General features: G+C 35.9%; 1 protein-coding gene across 1 annotated transcript; it reads right to left on the reverse strand.

Moving 5' to 3' along the window:
• Positions 1 to 336: 336 nt before the first annotated feature.
• LOC137733238 (cyclic nucleotide-gated ion channel 1-like) lies at positions 337 to 9,503 on the reverse strand. The gene is made up of 8 exons (XM_068472386.1): positions 9,336 to 9,503; positions 9,171 to 9,242; positions 6,084 to 6,528; positions 5,786 to 5,980; positions 1,913 to 2,250; positions 1,698 to 1,809; positions 1,491 to 1,577; positions 337 to 1,217 (listed from the first exon to the last, which is right to left on the reverse strand). The coding sequence occupies exons 1-8, from the start codon at positions 9,371 to 9,373 to the stop codon at positions 747 to 749; spliced, it is 1,758 nt and encodes a 585-aa protein (XP_068328487.1). The 5' UTR covers positions 9,374 to 9,503; the 3' UTR covers positions 337 to 746.
• Positions 9,504 to 18,899: the final 9,396 nt, after the last annotated feature.

The raw sequence follows: 18,899 nt of genomic DNA on the forward strand, positions 1-18,899 counted from the left end.
TTCATTATATCTCTTTACCAAAAGTATTGTGCAAACACCATTTCCCCTTTTTCTTTCCATTTCTCCTTCTCAATGTCCTTTCAAATAAGTTCCTCTAAAAAAACTAAGAAAAATAAGTGATTCGACTAAAGTTGTTAAAAAATTATTTTAAGTCAACTATGACACGTGAAATGTTAAATGGAAAGGTATTTGTAAAAGCTTGATTTTAAAAATATGTGCCTCATGATTTTGACACTAGAAATACTAGAAGAAGATTCTTATATATTTATTGTGGCCAAATTAATATGTTTTAAGCACAGAGAAGGGATAAAAATTTGTACATTTTATTTTCTTGTGAAAATAATGTGTAGGAAATAACCCCATTTGTTTATCGCCCTAGGCCATTAAAAACTCAAAAACTGCCTTGAAATAGTGAATTACCATACAGAACATCAAGCACGATATATAAGGTTTAGAGCTTTCCATGCCTAATAACTTAAACCTCATAACTGCAAATGTTTCAGACCATGACCAACATAAACATATCTTTGAGAGAAATGGTATTGTGGCTACCACTGCTTAATTATTGAAACGTACGGCTAATTATCAACCAGTAATAATATTATTTTGAGGCCAAAGCTTATACAAAATCTACGCAGCTAGGTTGTGTATGGAACTCTTGGCCATAAAGCGTCTATACTTCGACGTTTCTGAAGATACTAATTACTTGCTGCAGATGGCAAGGTCTTACTATTGTCATCCCCTATTTAAGCCAGGGACGGAGGCGGACGTCGTTGCGCCTTGGTATGGAAACGAAGAACAGCAGAAAGTGTCACCTTCTCCACCTCTTCAGGATTGTTACGATTATGTGGTCTGAGTAGAGAGACTACAGTTGCCAAGTCCTCGGCCATGAGCACAAATGCTTCTACTTTTGTCCGACTTTTGACATGTTTGCTGGAGACTGGAACTTCGGTGAAACAGTCTGATGCCCAATCGAGAAGCTCTTCCCCGTAAAAGTCACCTTCCCTGAGGAGCTTGATGGCCATTGATGAGATTCCTTGCCCAGCATGACTATCACTCGACGCGTAGGTCCACAATGTCCCTTTGATAACGAACAACATGCAATCGAGTGGATCTCCTGTTCGAAAAACGAAGCTGTTCTCAATGTACGTCGCTGGCTTTAGATATTCGCACATCTTCTTCCACACTTTTTCATCCATGTCTTTAAGCATTGGTATCTGTAGTATACATACACAGGTTAATCTATTGTACTCTTTAATTTGAACAGTAATTTTGTAATGAATGTAACATTAACCTAGTTTTAGTAATAACAATGTGATTCTGTGTTGTTAACTAACTTAGCATTATTGTATAACTATGGACTATAAACTTTAAGATTATAGTGCAATCTTATCATTATTGTAATTCAAACATCGAATGTTAACATCATTTTGTTTTAAAGCAATGTATTCCATAAATTAATGGTGAGAGATAGAGGTTGAGGAACATACTTTCTTAAGTGCTTTTTCAGCTTCCTGTTTTTTTTTACTTTGTCGTCTCATGTCCACTGTTTTTGTAGCTCCCATCAGTATAAAAGCCTGTCTCGCCACAAATCAAACAATTACTTAATATACTCGAAGAATGATCTCCACAGTCCCAACTCCCAAACACAAAAAAATTGTCGAAAGTTAATGTACAGAGAGACTTAATATACCAACCTCCACGTTTCCAATGAGATATACAAACAGTAGCAAGCCAATGACTGAAATGAGAATCGCAAACAAGTTTTCCAACACATATGTACTTGTGACCAGATTTGTCCCAAAATTACTGCAAAATATTAGACAATGTTGCCGAATTAGATAATCCCAAAAATTTTATTCGTTACATATTTTTCTGAAAATTGTTGGTTGCCAATGGATATATAATGTACCTTAGATTTCGCAAGCCCCACCAGAAAGAGTATACAAACTGCTTTCCGAACTCTTGATCTGGGTTTTCATTTTTAAGGGAATCGAGAAATATTCCAAAGTTAAATCGAGGTGAAGCACCATCTGGAGTATCCAACGGGCAACTATACTTTAGATATTCGGTCATATTTATTGCAGTAGAATTCACAGTAACCAAGCAAGTCTGGTTTAGAGGTCTGGTAGTTTGCGCACTATCGCAGTACAAAGTGTCCTCGCATTTACCAATACATTGTTTACAAGCCTCATACCAACATGATACCGCTCGTTGAATAGAAAAAAAGTACCAAAAAGCTCCGAGTACCTAAACCCATAACGTGCAAACAAAAAACTCTAGATATTAGTCTACCTGTTAGCATATAATTAATTAATCTAGAATTTTCTCGTAATTAACAAATGTAATATCAATGGTAATTAATTGATTTAGAACTTCTACCACATATGGGTTTTCTCAAAGCCTATATTTATTGTAAACATTATACATAATTAATCAAGAAGTTATATTTCTACCTAGTATCATTCCTCCACCAGAGTCTAGCAATCCAACCATATCATCTTTTTTGCAGGCAATAAAAAAAAAACTTACGGTCGTTCTCTTCTTGTAGGACTTTCTCACACCAACAATAAAAAATAAAAATAAAAAACAAATCACAGCAGCCTTTACTCCCTTATTGCAGTCTCACTCCCATAGTTTCTAGGGTTTTTGTCTTGATTCTTCTCCTTTCCTTAAGGTACCGTTTGGTACGTGGGACGGGAGGGAACATAGTGGGACAAGGTGTTCCGTCCCACATTTGGTGCGCCTAAAACGAGTGGAACGAGCTGTTCCACGGGACGAGTTTTGGGTGAATTTTCGTTCCACCTCACCCCCTTGGAACGACTCGTTCCACATCCGTGGAACACAAAATTATAACCTCTCCGTCTCCTTCTTCTTCCTCCTTGTTTCCATCCGAGGGCATCTTTGCTCCCGCTCCGTTCCGTTCTGTCCTGTCCCGTCCCGTCCCGTCCCATTTCGTTCCATCCCATCCCGTCTGCATACCAAACGATACCTAATGGCGTCTTCAACCTGTCATGTCTGAACTTCCTTCTTGCCTGAATTCTTCCAACACTATTTCAAATCTATGACTTAGGTACTGATTTCTTGCTTTTTCAAGGTGCAAGGATGGGTTTGTTCTTTGTCCCCGTCGTTTACTGTCTCCGATGTCCACCATGCCTTTACCGCTATTTCATCATCCACTTAGCACCAATGACTTGGTCGTCCTTCGTCGCCTGTCATGTCTCGCTTAGGTTTTGATATCAAATCAATAAATTTTTTGTATGGGATGCGCTCTTAGCAAATCAAGGTAATTTTCTATTTATTCTAATACTAATAATTGTGCTTTCTATTTGTTTTATATCGTTCATTCTAATGTGTGATGTCTCTTGTTGGTTATGTTATAGTTTTTTTCATTATATTTTATTCAACGATAATTTTTTTGCTACTCCTGGATCTATCTGAAACGAAAATTGGAAATTTTTGATATCTTCAAAATCTTTCTGGCTATGGTTCGTAATATCTTTCAAGCTACTATTCAAGTTCTCCAAAGTGATAAAGGTACGAAGTATGTTAATCAATGTTTTTCTACTTTTTGTCATGAGTTGGGTATTGAATAACGCTACTTTTGCCCCCACTCACAAAAAAATGGCTTGCCAAATGAAAGCATTGCCATATAGCCACCTTAATACAAGCCTTACTCTACACTGCAGGGCTCCCTTGTGAATTATGGGCTAAATATGCCTTCACAGCCGTCCACCTCATTAATCTTCTTCCTACCTCTCTCCACACCTAATTTGCAGTTACAAACCTCCACCGAGGGCCCAACTTCTGCCAGATCCAGTCTTGCAACCTCCCACTACTTCTCTTGTGCGGTCCAGTCCATGTGTCACGCCTGGCCCATTTCTACCTACTGACCTACCAGTGTCTGACCCCTCTCCTAATTCCCAGTCCCACCGCCACTGTTCAGCCCCCAACTTTCCCAAACAGCCCAGCGCACCAGCCGTCATCATCAATACGCTAGCTTTCGCACCAGCTCGCCCCGGGCCGGTTTCCAATGCGCTCACTTCAATGCCAAGCCCAGCGCTCAAATCACATTTCATCCGCCTCAGCAACCCACGTCCATAACATTAAGGCCCCACGACACAAACGCGTGTTTTCTCTTATGCTGCCGTGTCTGCCACCAGCACCAACAATGTCTCAGCGTCTCTTGCTGCCCCCTTCCGTCGCCTGCTTTGCGCTGACTACCTCCGTTGTTCAGTCCACTCGTCCCATGGTCACTCGGCTACGTGACGGCATCTCCAAACACAAAAAACTCGAATTGATATCACTGTTCGGTATCCTCTTTCTCATGCTCTTTTAGCGTCTATTGATTCTAGTAATTCTCAAGCTTCTAAGCATCCTGAATGGCGTTAGGCCATGAATGAAGAAATAATGCTTAACTTCGCAATAAAACATGGTTTCTTATTCAATAAGTCATTTTTAGCTTCTTACACACTAGTTTTATTTTTAGCTATCGAATTGAATAAATCAAACGAAAACACAGACAAGATTAAACATAGGTATGTTTGAAAGGTTAAAAAAGATTAATGTCTAAAACAAAAAATTAGTATTTTTTTCAAACATAGTTTAGTATTTTCTTAAAAGATTAAGGAGGGCCCATTTAAATTTTCGCACAAGACCTTCAAATTTTCACAAACGACCTTAATCGCGAGTTAGTTGACTCCTTAGAGTATCTTACTTGAACTTGCCTTGATATATCTTTTGTTGTCAATCATGTTGCTCAATTCACGAGTTCCCCTCGCATTTCTCATATGATTGCAGACAAACTGATTCTCTGCTATATCAAAGGTACTATGGATTTGACATCACTTTGACTCCTTAACTTGCTTCTGATTTGCTTGTTCTAACATAAATTGAGCGAGTTGTCTAGAAACTCGCCACTCCACCACGGGCTACCGCATTTATCTTGGCACCAATCTCATCTTTTGGTGCTATAAAAAGCAACCGACAATGTCTTAATCTATCTTTAAACTTAAATATAGGTCCCTTGCTCATCAATGTGCTAATTATACTACGTGGCTTTATTTTCTTCTTCGCGAGTTTGGTGTTTGGCTATCCTTTCCAATTCTACTTCATTGTGACAACCTCAGTGCCACCTATCTTGTTACTAATTCAGTTCACCATGCTCGTACTAGCTGCATTGACCTTTTTATCATTTTGGTTGTAGAAATGTGGCTCTTTATGGTCATCCCGTTTGTTACACCTCTTCTGCTGATCTTCTTACTAAAGCTCTTCATCAACCGCATCATGGTGTACTTTGTTTCATTCTCGTCCAATCAGGATTGTCCAATTGTAGGGGGTGGTGAGTGGTGGTGGTGGTGGTTGTGTTTTTTCTTTGAACAAACGATAATATTTACACAAAGAGAAGTGGGAGAGTGGGCTAAGCCTCACAATGTGGTTCAAATTCGTCTTTGGAAAGAATCGAACCTATGACCTCTCACTTACAAGTGAGAAGGAATACCACTAAACCGTATTACTAAATGGCATGGAGGTGGTGTTAGGATAGAATTAATTAGTCTAGAATCTTCTCCTTAATTAAGGCAACGTAATATCAATTGTAATTAATTTAGAAATCCTACCACATATGAGTCTTCTCAAACCCTGTATATTATAAACGTTCTACATGATTAAGTTAAAGAGTCATGTTTCTACACTATCATTTTCGAAAACAACGGCATTGGTCCATAATCCAACATTAGTAATTAACAAAGTAATAAAATATAATGACAATTGAGTTGAAACTTACGTGTCCGGCAAGAATATAGAGAAACAAGTTGAAAAGACCCTTAGCCCATCTCCCATTCATCCTTTTGAATGCCTTGGCCGACAGGTGAATTCGAAGAACCCTCGGAACATATTGACCCAGAAGAAACACATTCACAAACGTTTTGTGTTCCACAAATCCTGAGCCTTCCCTTGGGTAAAACATTAGTATTATCAGCTGAAGAAAATTAAAAGATAAACAAGGGTTAGGACATAGAACCATCAATTTCAGCTAGCTACCAAAAAAAAAAAAAAATTAGAGTTTAGTTAATTTCTCTTACTTGTGGGAGGGGAATAAGAACTAAAACGTCAATTATGATGGATAACATATTCTGAATTATTTTCCTGGCAATGGCATATTGAATCAACTCTCTGGCATATTGAATCAACCCTCTGGCTTTCCATTTCTTACCGGAATTTCCCCCAGTTTGTTTCACTGCCTCGGACTGTTCATTTTTCGAGATATTCATTTTGAGGGCTGAAATTTCACATATCAAATGCACGAGGAAAATGACATCCGTGAGTGATCGCAAAACAAGAGCAACAATTTCCAACGTTTCGTCCGTATGAAGGCACTTTTCATCCTCTTTGAAATTCACAACATAAAAGAACAAAGGATCCAGAGAGACAGCAAATGCACAGGAGATCACAAATATACTGTTCCACATTCTAAGGTGAGTCCCCTGATCCTGACGCACATCAAAAATCTTCTTTATTTTTGTTATCCTGGGAAACACGCAACAAACAATGAATGAAATTCATATGCATTCACTCTAAATCCTAATAATGAGGCCCTCGAGCTAATAAATTAAACAAGATAAAATGAGATATAAATCCGATTCTAATAGCAGCTATTAGATGTATTTCAGAATTCTTCGCTAAAACAAGTATCCGTCCATAACGTAGCATAATAATGAATAATAATAATTTTCTAAGATTGACTACAATACTTATCTCTATTAATCTCTATTAATTAATAAAAGCCTCTTTGTCAATCAAAAGAAGGTGAAAATACTACTTAATCTTCTATCACACAAAAAAAATGATGGACAATAATATACTTTCACATGTTCAAATTTTACTTTTTTTTATTGAAACCTCACCTTCAGGTCAGATGATGTTAAAATACCTTCAATATTTAAAATAAAAAAATAAAAAACCAAAAACAAAAATCTCCCACTCCCCCGCCCCCCCCCCCCCCCCCTCTCATTTTCTAAAAAAAAATGTATTCATACACACAAAGTGTGTAGGGAAATGTTAGTATATATTTAATAGAATTACTATCTAATGATCTAATATAATTCATGTGAACAGTTGTAGACCACCACAAGAAGTCTAAATGAAATCAGACTACTACCAAAATATTTTAGAAATTTTCACTGTACACAACAAAATACAAAAACTACCTCTCTTTTTTTTTTTTTTTTTTTTAAAAAAAGGCCAAATCTCACTTTGATATTCTGGATGATAAATCTACATATTGCTATTTGTCAATTTTCCGTCCCGAATTTGTGTTGAGCTTCCAATTTTCTCCTAAACTTTAATGGCAAAATTTGAAATAGGTCCAATTTTATAGACTACCTTTTGAAATAGGTCCAATTTTTAGTGACTTTTGATTTTTGAAATATGTCAAATTTTTAGTTATTTTGGACCTATTTCAAAAAACCCCAACTTTAATTCTAGCCAATTTTTCCCTACCCTAGGATGTTAATTATTGGAATTTTCATGTAATTTTCTATCTATTTTGGTCATATGGCAAATGCTTGAGGGTAATAAAGTAATTTTATCCTTCATGTGGACAACATATTATTATTTTCTTCTTCTTCTTCTTCTTCTTCTTCTTCTTCTTCTCTTCCACTAGTTGACTCCGTACACTTTATGTTTGAATTATTCATGGAAGTTTAATTAGGAGTTACAAAGTATTGGCTTTGCACCCAATTTAACAAAACAAGAATACGTTTTTGCTCTTATATAGTTGGCATAGGTTATCCGTGTGACTAATTGAAAAATGGGGCTTTTAGATCTAGGTCCAAAAACATAGATGATTTTTAGGAGTGAGTCCAATTATCTAATTACATGTTTTTATTTCTTTTATACTCATTTTATATTTTTTTTAAAATATTAAAAATCAATTAAAATCTTCTAATATTATGCATTTTTCAACTCCAAAAAATCTAATTAATATCTTACAAAAAAAAAAACTAATATACTAACATAAATTATCTACAAAACATTGTACCTTAACTCAAGTAACAAATACATGAATATATATATATATATATATATATATATATATATATATTATACCTATAAGTGAGATAGGAAATCTAACTAAAAGGTAGGAAAAAAACACAACATACCTACAAGCAAGACACATGAATCTGTGACACGTTGATTATAAAAAAGAATTTGTCATATAGATACATAAAAATAATTAACCTGTGATATAGGTTGATTATAAAAATTAAAAATAAAATCTATAAATGGGGTTTAAAGTAGGAGGAAGAACAAGAAATAACAAAAAAATAAAAATAAAAAGAAATAATCAAAGAGATAATTAAGAAGAAATTTGATTTTTATAATAAATCTTATCATTGAATAGATAATTATTGATAATTAAATAATTAAATTTAAGGAATTGGACTTATTTTAAAAAATTTGGCTATTCTTACCATTGGCTAAAAAAATTGGACTTATATCAAGTTTTCCCTTGAAAAATTAGATGAAAATTTCAAGATCTAACACCAAAGGAAAATTGACTATTTATAAAAATTCAAGAGATAATCGGCTAATATTAACTCAATGGAGAAATTGGCGCTACACAAGTTCGCATAAATCAACAATTAGGTCATATATGTATATATATTTCTTTTCTGAAAGGAAACGATTTCATTAGAACTTCAAATCAAGTAAAGCTAACTTGAAGGAGGGCATCCTGAAGAAATGCAGGAGGGACCTCACTCCAAAGTAATATTATATATGATTCTGTGTATATTTGTAGCCAATCCCATAAATTAGTATAAGAGTGAGTTTGTCTATGTTGAATGTGACGCAACGTTTCCTTGGAGGAATGGTTATGAACGGGTCACTGTGTCTGTGTTTGTAGAAAGAAGTTTGTCTTTGTTAAAAGTTTTCACTGAAGTCAACTCCTCACGTCTTTGAAGTCTGAATAGTGAATCAAATTGGCTACCATATGCAACTCCGATGCCAGCTACTGCCTCTCATCCGATTAGATGAGTTCCGTAGCCTCGCTGCCGGCGCCACTATGTTGTATTCGGCGTTTTAAAATTTAAAAATAAAGGAATAGAAGGTGTTGTAATAGCCATATATAATCAAGTGTAGTGTTTCAAATAGCATAAATTTCGTACACATTTTGGGACTCTCCGTGGATTTCCAACGCTTTATCATTCCCACCGCTGCGCCATGGTGCGCTGCTATACCTTGAGAGTGACAAATAACAGCAAGCTAAGATAATTCGAAATACTGAGAGAGAGAGAGAGAGAGAGAGAGAGAGAGAGAGAGAGAGTACGAACCTGTCTGTTACTGCCTGGTTCTCCATATCTGGATCCATAATAACTTAAATGTATATGGACTCAATGACCTTGATGATGAGTAATAAAGATTACCTAATAAATAGCTACGACGAGGTTTTCAGTTTACTCGGTGGAGAGAGACTGGCAGGCAGAGGGATAGCATTTGGGTTGAGTGGCAGAAGCTGAAGCTGCTAGCTGCATTGCCATTCTATTTAATAAAATTCAAGTTTGTCTTTTTATATGACGTAAGTCATTTTATAATATACATTTTACTTAAAAGTGAGAGGTTTTAGATTCGAAACTCTTGAATGGCGAATTTGATACCAAATTAGGTTGTCCATTGTGTGGCTTAACCAAACTCTACATCCTTTTAGTGTAAAAATATCGATGTATTAAAAAAAATAATTTAGTGGATAGGATCCACCAACACATTTGAGATTCACATTTATCAGATCATCTCCAATCTTTGGGTTAAAACCTAAAACTTTTAACCCATAAACAATTTTTCTTCTCCAACCCTTTTGGGTTAAAATTTTAACCCAAGATGAGGATAATTTTTTTTCTAAAGTAACGCTTAAAAAAAATTATGTGGACTATCCAAATTTAATTTTATGAATATTTTAACCTAAAAATATTTATATTCCAATAAATATTGAAAAATCACTAAACTGACACCATGAAACTCGTGGAACATTACCAAAGTATAAGAAACACATAAATATTTTTTTTTAATTTCTGTAGCCGTTGGATTTAAATTTAGACTGTTATATATATTTTACCATTGAATTTGATCAAATTAGATCTGCACCGTTGGATTCAATGAATTTATAAATAAATATATATATATTGTGGATCAGCCTCACTAACCCAGGATAAATCCTGGGCTAAATTTGACCCATAAATGAGTTTTGAGTTTAACGCATATTTGCCCCAAGGGTTGGAGCAAATTAGGATAAGTTTAAAACCTAAAATTTAAGTATTACCCCAAGGGTTGAAGTATGTCTTAAAGAAATTATACAAATTTATTTTACAATAAAAAACCCAAATTCGTAACCAGTGGAATAATGAGAGGCCCAACCCATCTCAAGAGACATATTTGGGATTGAAATAATGGGTTCGGCCTCTCATTATTTCAGTCCTGAACTCTAAATGAAGAGGCCCAACCCATCTCAAGCAAATTCCAGATATATGGCAGATGAATGTAGCTTGGGATGGCAAATGGTAGGTAGTTTCAGGCAGACAGATGATAAAGTATGTGCCCTGTCATTAAACGGACGAGATTTCTATATTCCAACTAGAGTCATGCTTTCCTAAGGTACTCATTTTGAGGACCCATAAGAACCAAATGTATGTTAATTAAAAGATTATATTAGTTTAGATTCAAATGCTTAAAATATTTGACAATTTAATAAACCCAAACAAGAAAATGAGTTTTCTAATGGTTCATAGATTTTAAGTTGGATTTGGTTTATTAAGTTGTTAAATATTTTAAATCTTTAGATTTAAACTAATATAATATTGTAGATAATATGCATTGGTTGTCCTTAAAATAAAGATCATAGAAGAGTAAGACTGATTCGAACTATATCAACAAACAAACATGTAGAAAATTGGGCAACAATCAATGGAGTGGACTGGTCGGAATCGCTCTGGGAAACCAACTTGCAAGCCGAAACAAGAAACTTTTCTTATCTACTATATCAACAAACAAACATGTAGAAAATTGGACAACAATCAATGGAGTGGACTGGTCGGAATCGGTCTGCGAAACCAACTTGCAAGCCGAAACAAGAAACTTTTCTTATCTACTATATCAACAAACAAACATGTAGAAAATTGGACAACAATCAATGGAGTGGACTGGTCGGAATCGCTCTGGGAAACCCACTTGCAAGCTGAAACAAGAAACTTTTCGTATCTTCTTCCATGTGGGCCTCAAACCCAATTAGTGGCCCAATTTTTAATTCCTTTTCTGTTTGTTTTTCTCTTCTTATTAGTGGTTTCTTTTTTATGGTCAGTTTTGGCATAATCTTGAATTTTAAATTAACTTGAAGATGCCTTGAAAGGCTCAGAACAAAAGGAGGGGAGAAGACTGAAGGGGAGAAAATTCAAATCCTTACACTAGGTAACACATAATTATTGAATCTCGTTATTCTTATCTTATTCCATGTGGGCCTCAAACCCAATTAGTGGCCCAATTTTTAATTCCTTTTCTGTTTGTTTCTCTCTTCTTATTAGTAGTTTCTTTTTTATGGTCAGTTTTGGCATAATCTTGAATTTTAAATTAACTTGAAAATGCTTTGAACAGCTCAGAATAAAAGGAGAAAATTCAAATCCTTACAATACGTAACACATAATTATTGAATCTCGTTATTCTATATTGAAAGTAATGCTTTTTACGTAACTCTCAACTTTCAGTTTTATCACTTTTCGGAACCAATAGATGCATTATGAAAGCATGTAGGTTTATTTGTTAATTATTGAAAGATTCAAGGTAGTCCGTCAACGTCAAAAACGTTGGATTATTTGTTAATTATTTGAGGGGCACACCAACTGGAAAATCAAGTAAGGAAGTCGATCACGTTGGAGTAGCCAGCTGTCTTTTTGTGTTTTTCTGGGTTAGTGGGATGTCTAGGATTTGACCACTAACCCTTTTTAACAACTGTTTGGTCTTTTTTCTCGCTTGGTTTATAGCCTTTTCCTGGGTTTTGCCGCCTTTGTCGTTCTCGACAGGGTTCTGCCCTTTTTAATACATTCTCCTTTTTGGACCAAAAAAAGGGTTGGAGTAGCTACTAGCTAGCTCATGGGAATATTTTTAGGCCACCCTTAAATGACGGTTACGTGCATCTTTTTTATTATTGTTAGATGAATTTAAATCTTGAGTATATATAAAAGATAGATACAAATTTCAAAATTTTAACTCATCCAATGATAATAAGTAAGTAGTAAGTATTACAACCACTTAAAAGTGGTGAGCAAAAATGCACCTAACTAATGTTGGCGTGTGACATATGCATGACACGTGTGTGGGACCCACAAACCTAATTATTTTATGAATTTGGATTCTTCGCATGTTTTTTTCCTCAAAAGTACACAAAGCTTACCACTTAGTACTACAGTCTAATGCTATTTATTTTCACTTGTAAGTAAGAGGTTTTATGATAGATTCTCACCAAAAGCGAATTTGAACATATTATTGCTAATCTATTATGAAGCTTAGACCACTCCCGACTCCCCACCTTAAATAGCGACTCCAACGTTGGTGAGCCCAGTTGCTCACCCAGTCGATTATCAACTAGCCCAGCCCTCAAGCCAAACGGTGCAATGTTGAAGTCACAGTGATGTCAACCATTATTAAAAAACTAAAACAAAAATTAATTAAAAATACAAAAAAAATTATGCAAACAATAGTTCTTGCACCTTACAACACATTTCAATGTTTTCAATTACTTTCAACTAATTTTTTTATTATTATCCAAAATTATAAATAAAAATATATTTTTTAAGATGCACTTAAATAATTACTCTTCACTAAGGAGATTGAGTTGCCTATAGCCCATGGATTTTAATCGCAACAGGATTTTTAATCCCAGTGTTTTTTCCCCCACTAGATTATACAAGGCTTTTAATCCTGGCCATTGAAATTCATCTGATGCCCCTCAATCTGCCACGTAGTTTTAATGATTCCAAATTTACTTGGTTTAATTTTTATCACCCTTTCACAACTGCCCACGCCTGTCCACTTAGATTTCGGTGCCAGGGTTCCCTTCTTGTTCTTTTCCCTCCCTCTTCAGTCTTCTCACTAACCTGTCGGCGGAAGAGGACCTAACTCTGTTGAATAATTATCCAACGCAGCCATGGAAAATTCCTTCATACCAAGAAGGTTTTTTGTTTTTAAAAGAAAAAGAAAGCTTAAATAATAGAACCTTTAGGACAACCAGTACACATATGTTTGGACCTAAAATTACACCATCGGCCCGTGGTATCAAAGTCGTTAAGATAATTTTGTTGGCATTACTATTGATTTTAATTGTAGTAATTATCTTGATGATATCCTTAAAGCTTACAGAGATACGCATGAGATTTTGTTGCAGAAAATTTATCGGGTTGTGGAGAAATTAAAGGAGATTGCGCAGCTAGCTGCTTGCTAACCCCTCACAATTAATACGGCAGTGGAATGAGTCATGGAAGGCTTGCTGTGCAGCTTGATATCTAGTCAGTTGCATAGTTCCATATTTGAATGGATTTGCATGCAGATCCACGTGGAATAATAGGATAAAGGAAAATCAAAGTCTTAGATAATGATGACACAAGGAATCTAAGTAGGCTAGACTTTTTATTTTTATTTTTTATGGTGTTTTGATGATCAGATAAAGCATGGCTACTGATAGGTTTTTATGAAGAAATGAGAAGCCTAGGTGGGCTAGAAATGTGATGTGATAAGTGTGAAACCAAACGAGCGTCTAACAGTATCAGCCAATATTTTGTCTGATGTTAATTTGATGCTTTTGTCCCATCGTGGAGAAAATTGCTTGGCTTTTACCTCAATTGGGCAATCAAACAATTTGTCTCAAATTTTGTTGCACTCGTGTTCTAACAGTTCCTGTTTAGAGTAGGCTAGGCCTTGCTTAAGTGTTAGTTCACCGTCACAATTAATATTTAAGTATTTAATAAAAAGTACAGAGCATTCAGACTTACTTTAGGCATGGTAATCGTGTTGTGTTTACTGTATTTGTGTCGTTTTAATGACATATCATATATCTTAATAGATTCTGTTGTATCAAACTCGTTAAAATGAATGAAAAATATAACCTGACCTGAATTTTACGTGTTAAAATTAACAGATACTATAACACGACCGGTTATTGACTTCATATTCCCACTTTAAGTTCCTGGCACCTTGTATTTGGCTATTTCATGTAAAAGAGGAGGGAATCTTGAGATGCAAAAGACTTATGAAAATCATTCCCGCCCAACTCTGCTGCCAAACAGTTGGAATATGCTGAGGAACAGTTTGCATTCTTCTGCAACTCTTCAACAGATAAACTCTTTGGATTAATCTTATTTTCCACTATTATCACATGTATTTTATTTTGTAAATTTGTCATTTGAGATAAGTCTATTTTGTAACTGATTGATTGATGTAAAGCTATATATACAACACGTACACTCACTCAAACTGAGGAGAGAGGATCCTCATTGGATCCTCTTTGTGAGGATCCTTTCTTCAATCACATCCGTTTATTGTACATCGTGCGATTAGTTTTAACAATTACTATTTATATTTTAAATTAAAAAATTTATAATAATTTTGACCGCACGATACAATGAACGGATGTGATTGGAGGATAAAATTATCCTATTTGAGTCAAACTAAAGACTAAAGTGAATTACCATTGGAGTTACTCAAACCTCACCCCTTGAACAGTTATACGGCCGTTGCTGTGTAAACAACATTCGCCCTCTTGTCCAAAAAAAAAAAAAAGATAAAAAGACAACATTCCCCTCTTTTTCTTCCTTTGCATTCTCTACTGTTCATCCTCCCTTAAATAAGTTCCTATTTTAAAACAAAAAACTAGATGTATCCGGTTTAAAACATGTTGTTGCTGTGAAAGCTAGACTTGTGACTTGAGAAAGACTGAAATGTCTATGTGAATCTTCATGGCTTCAGAATGAGTGGATAACCACCGGTTGTCTTCTTTTATTTAAAAAAAAAGAAAAAGAAAAAGAAAAAAAGTTTCCCAACCTAGTTTTAGTTCTTTCACAATATAAGAAACTAATTAAGACAGATAATTCAACTGAAGTTGTTTTAAAATTACTTTTGGTCGACTATTACACATGAAAGGTTAAATGGATTGTCTTTTGCATTGAGAAAGATATGTTGCAAAGGCTTGATTTTGAACACTTGCAGTCGACTTAATTACTTAAACCACTTGTAGTTGACTTAATTACTTAAACCACTTGTGCTAATGTCTTCTTGTTGGTTGATTCACAAAATTAGAGAAACGCTACCCTGGCTAAATATCAACAATATTGTTTCCAGGCCAGAGCTGTACCCAGCTAGAGTTGTGTATGGAACTCTTGGCCATAATTTGAGCATCTCCACTTTGACCTTTCTCAATATACTAATTGCCAGCTGTCAATGGCAAGCTCTCACCATTGACATCCGCTATTCTAGCCGGGGACAGGGCGGACACCGTCGCGCATTGGTATACACATGATGGATGGTAGCAAGTGCCACCTCTTCAGGACTGTTACAATTGTGCAATTCTCAATATGTTTTGCATCTGGAGACTACAGTTTCTAAGTCCTGGGACATGAGCACAAATGCTTCGACTTTTGTCCGTTTTGACATGTTTGCTGGAGACTGGAACTTCGGTGAAACAGTTTGCCCAATCGAGAAGTTCTTCCCCATGAAAGTGACCTTTCCCGAGGGGTTTGATGGCCATTGATGAGATTCTTTGCCCACCATGACTATCACTTGACGCGTAGGTTCACATTGTCCCTTTGATAATGAACAACATGCAATCGAGTGGATCTTCCATTCGGAAAACAAACTTGTTCTCACTGTATATCACTAGCTTTAGATGGTAGCATATGAACGTCAACACCTTTTCATCCGTCTTTAAGCACATTCACCTATATAATAATACATGCGCGTGCACGTAGAGACATATATCATCAGAACAATATTGCAGTGAAAATGGATGCAATTAATAGAAGGTGAGAGATTGAGTTTTGAAGAACATACTGTTCTAAGTGTATCCATGAAAAGATAGCGTTTTACAGATCTTTTGGTATGCCAGGGAAGAATAAGGAATGGGTTGTGGACATCATCTTCGTCTTTTTTCAATGCTTGCACTAGGGCATTCATGATTTCGTTCTTGATATCCTCAGGGAAATTATTTTCATGTGTCGACTTGCATACATGTACCTTCTTCATCCGAATCTTCTGCCTTATTGTCTCTTTTTGCAGCTTTTTTTTTATTTTTATTCTTTCTCATCCCCTGGTCTCTTAAAGCATCCTCTATTGTTATAGCTCTTTGTCTCATCTCTTCTGTTTTTGTAGCTTCCGTCTGCATAAAAGTCTGACTCGCCACAAATCAAACAATCACGTAATATACTCAGAACGGTCTCCGCAGTCCCAACTCCCAAACATGGAAAAATTGTTGAAAGTTAATGTATAGAGAGATTCAATATACCAACATGCACGTTTCCAATGAGAATATAAACAGTAGCAAGCCAACTAGAGAGAAAGAGATATTGTTTGGATCCGATTTTACATTATCGTCTCGAGCAATCGAAGTCGTTGGTTGAACATAGTTTCAAATCGACGGATGAAAAGGTGTAGATAATTTTGTTATTAAAAAATGATATTATTATGGTTTTATCATAATAATTATCTTTTAATAAAAAATTATTTTTATATAAGGTAAATGAGATGCAAACTATATCTCAAAGCTTTGAGACTCTATTATGGTTAAGCAACAATTTACGTGCAAATTAAATGTTGGTCAAATGGGACTATAAGGAGATATGGATGAGATTGAAGAGTATTGCCGTGCAAAAGTTGGATTTGCAATTCACATTGTATGCGTGGTTGCACCTGAACAGATATCATGGAAAAGAAAGTTTTATAGTTGCATTGGGAGTTTTAATGGGATAAAGCAAGGCATTGATGGGAGTTCTGACTATGATGTGATAAGCCTAGAACTCTAGATAGGTTTAAAGCCACGGAAAGCAATTTGAAGGACAGGCCTCTGACACAGGTCAGTTTTTGCTCCGCGAGTTTGAGTTGCAGCTAGACTCTACAATATTATCACACCTTGCCAAGCAGAAAATATGAATACTATAAATACAAGACTTGGTGCATTATTCGAGCCACCTCCAATTCAACCCACAACTGCACTGCGTAAAATCTCTCAAACATCTTGAAATTTTTTTTATTTTCTTTTTATACCAACACATCTTCAGTTTGGATAAATAACACTATGAAGGCAACCGGTGAACATTTTCAGTTTGGATAAACAACATTGTTTCCGTAGAATCAGCAAACCAAAGAGCACCTTCAGTTTGGATAAACAGCACTGCGCCGAGGCCGACTGGTTACCTATCCAAGTCTCGGTCGAGAAGGGGTTTCGAATCCTTATTGGCAGAGGTTATCTCATTAGTCTTTCGGCGAAGTGAGGTGTTACAAGTTACTACATTCGGCACATTGAAAGTCGAATTTGATATTGAACTTCACAGAATTAGCAGCCTTGTCTTCAGGCTCTAAAACCCGAAGGCCGAGACTTGTTCATTCCTCGGCTGCAGTTGCAAGATCAAGAAGTTAGCAACGCTCTCAACGCAACATCAACAAATTTTACTCCTCGGCCGAGCTCGGTCGACGAGTTGGCACGCCCTGTATACAATTAAAGGACGTAGTTAGCTCATTAGTGACCCCGTATACTATAAAAAGGAAAATACTCACTCACCTGTGGTCCGCGCTATAACTCCCTAGCATGAATATCGAGGCGTCATGAACAATCGGCACATGTGGCCAAGTCTAATTTGACCAGGAAAAGCCCCAATTTAGCTCAAACCCGTCGGAAACCCTAAGGTGGGTGTTCTTCGATTCTCCTTCCTCAGTGTTCCAACGCCCCTACCACTGGTTGAGTCTTATTCCTGGGCTCAAGGAAATTTGATTAAGGGTAGTGCTGGGTAGTGAAACTTGCCAAAATGGAGGAATCGTTGTCGAGCACCTCTAATGCTCCGGTGGAGTTTGTGAAAGAGGCTGCAGGTGATGGATGGGTGTAGTTGGCTTGAAAAAAATGGTGGAGATGACCAAAATCACTCTGAGTCGAACTGGGTCGTTGCGCGAGTGTACGGGTCGAAGGGAAAGTTAGGAGCTTTCTCTTCCTTTCTTGATTGGTCCCTCTTTCCTCCCTAATTTCTGATTGGTCCATTACTCTTTTAACTTGATTGGTCCCTTCAACAACACATACCTAATTGGCCTGAAACCAAGCCTCTTATTGGTTCTCATTCCCACATAGTGGGAGTTTAATTAATTCAAAACCTATAGTTTAGTAGAACGATTTCAAACGTCCGTAACTATACCGTTATAATTCGGACTCGCAAATATTTTTCGCCTATACGTTCGTGGCAATGACTACTATGCAAATACTCTACATCTTTCTAAACAATGGCCAACGAAAATCAAAATCCTTGCTTCTAGGGCATTTTCATCACTTCACACTTTTAAAATTTATAAAACGTAAGACGGGTTGTCACATAAATTATGTCTACACACCATAATAATAATGTGACGAATATATATATATATATATGTAATGGTTTACCTACAAAATATAAAAATATTACTTTATTTCAAATGCATATAATTATAAGAGGTTGAAAAAACGTCATGAGGAGTAATTAGAATTTAATGCCCATATTATGTGGGCATGATTGAAGCCAAAATTGGAGGGTTGTGTGTGTGAGCAACGTTAGAAGTGTTGTGATATATGTTGTAAATTATCTGAAGTAATGGGTCATTTAATTTCTCATGTGGGAAAATTTTGAGTT

Source organism: Pyrus communis, chromosome 5 (assembly GCF_963583255.1).
Source record: "Pyrus communis chromosome 5, drPyrComm1.1, whole genome shotgun sequence".
Taxonomy (NCBI): domain Eukaryota; kingdom Viridiplantae; phylum Streptophyta; class Magnoliopsida; order Rosales; family Rosaceae; genus Pyrus; species Pyrus communis.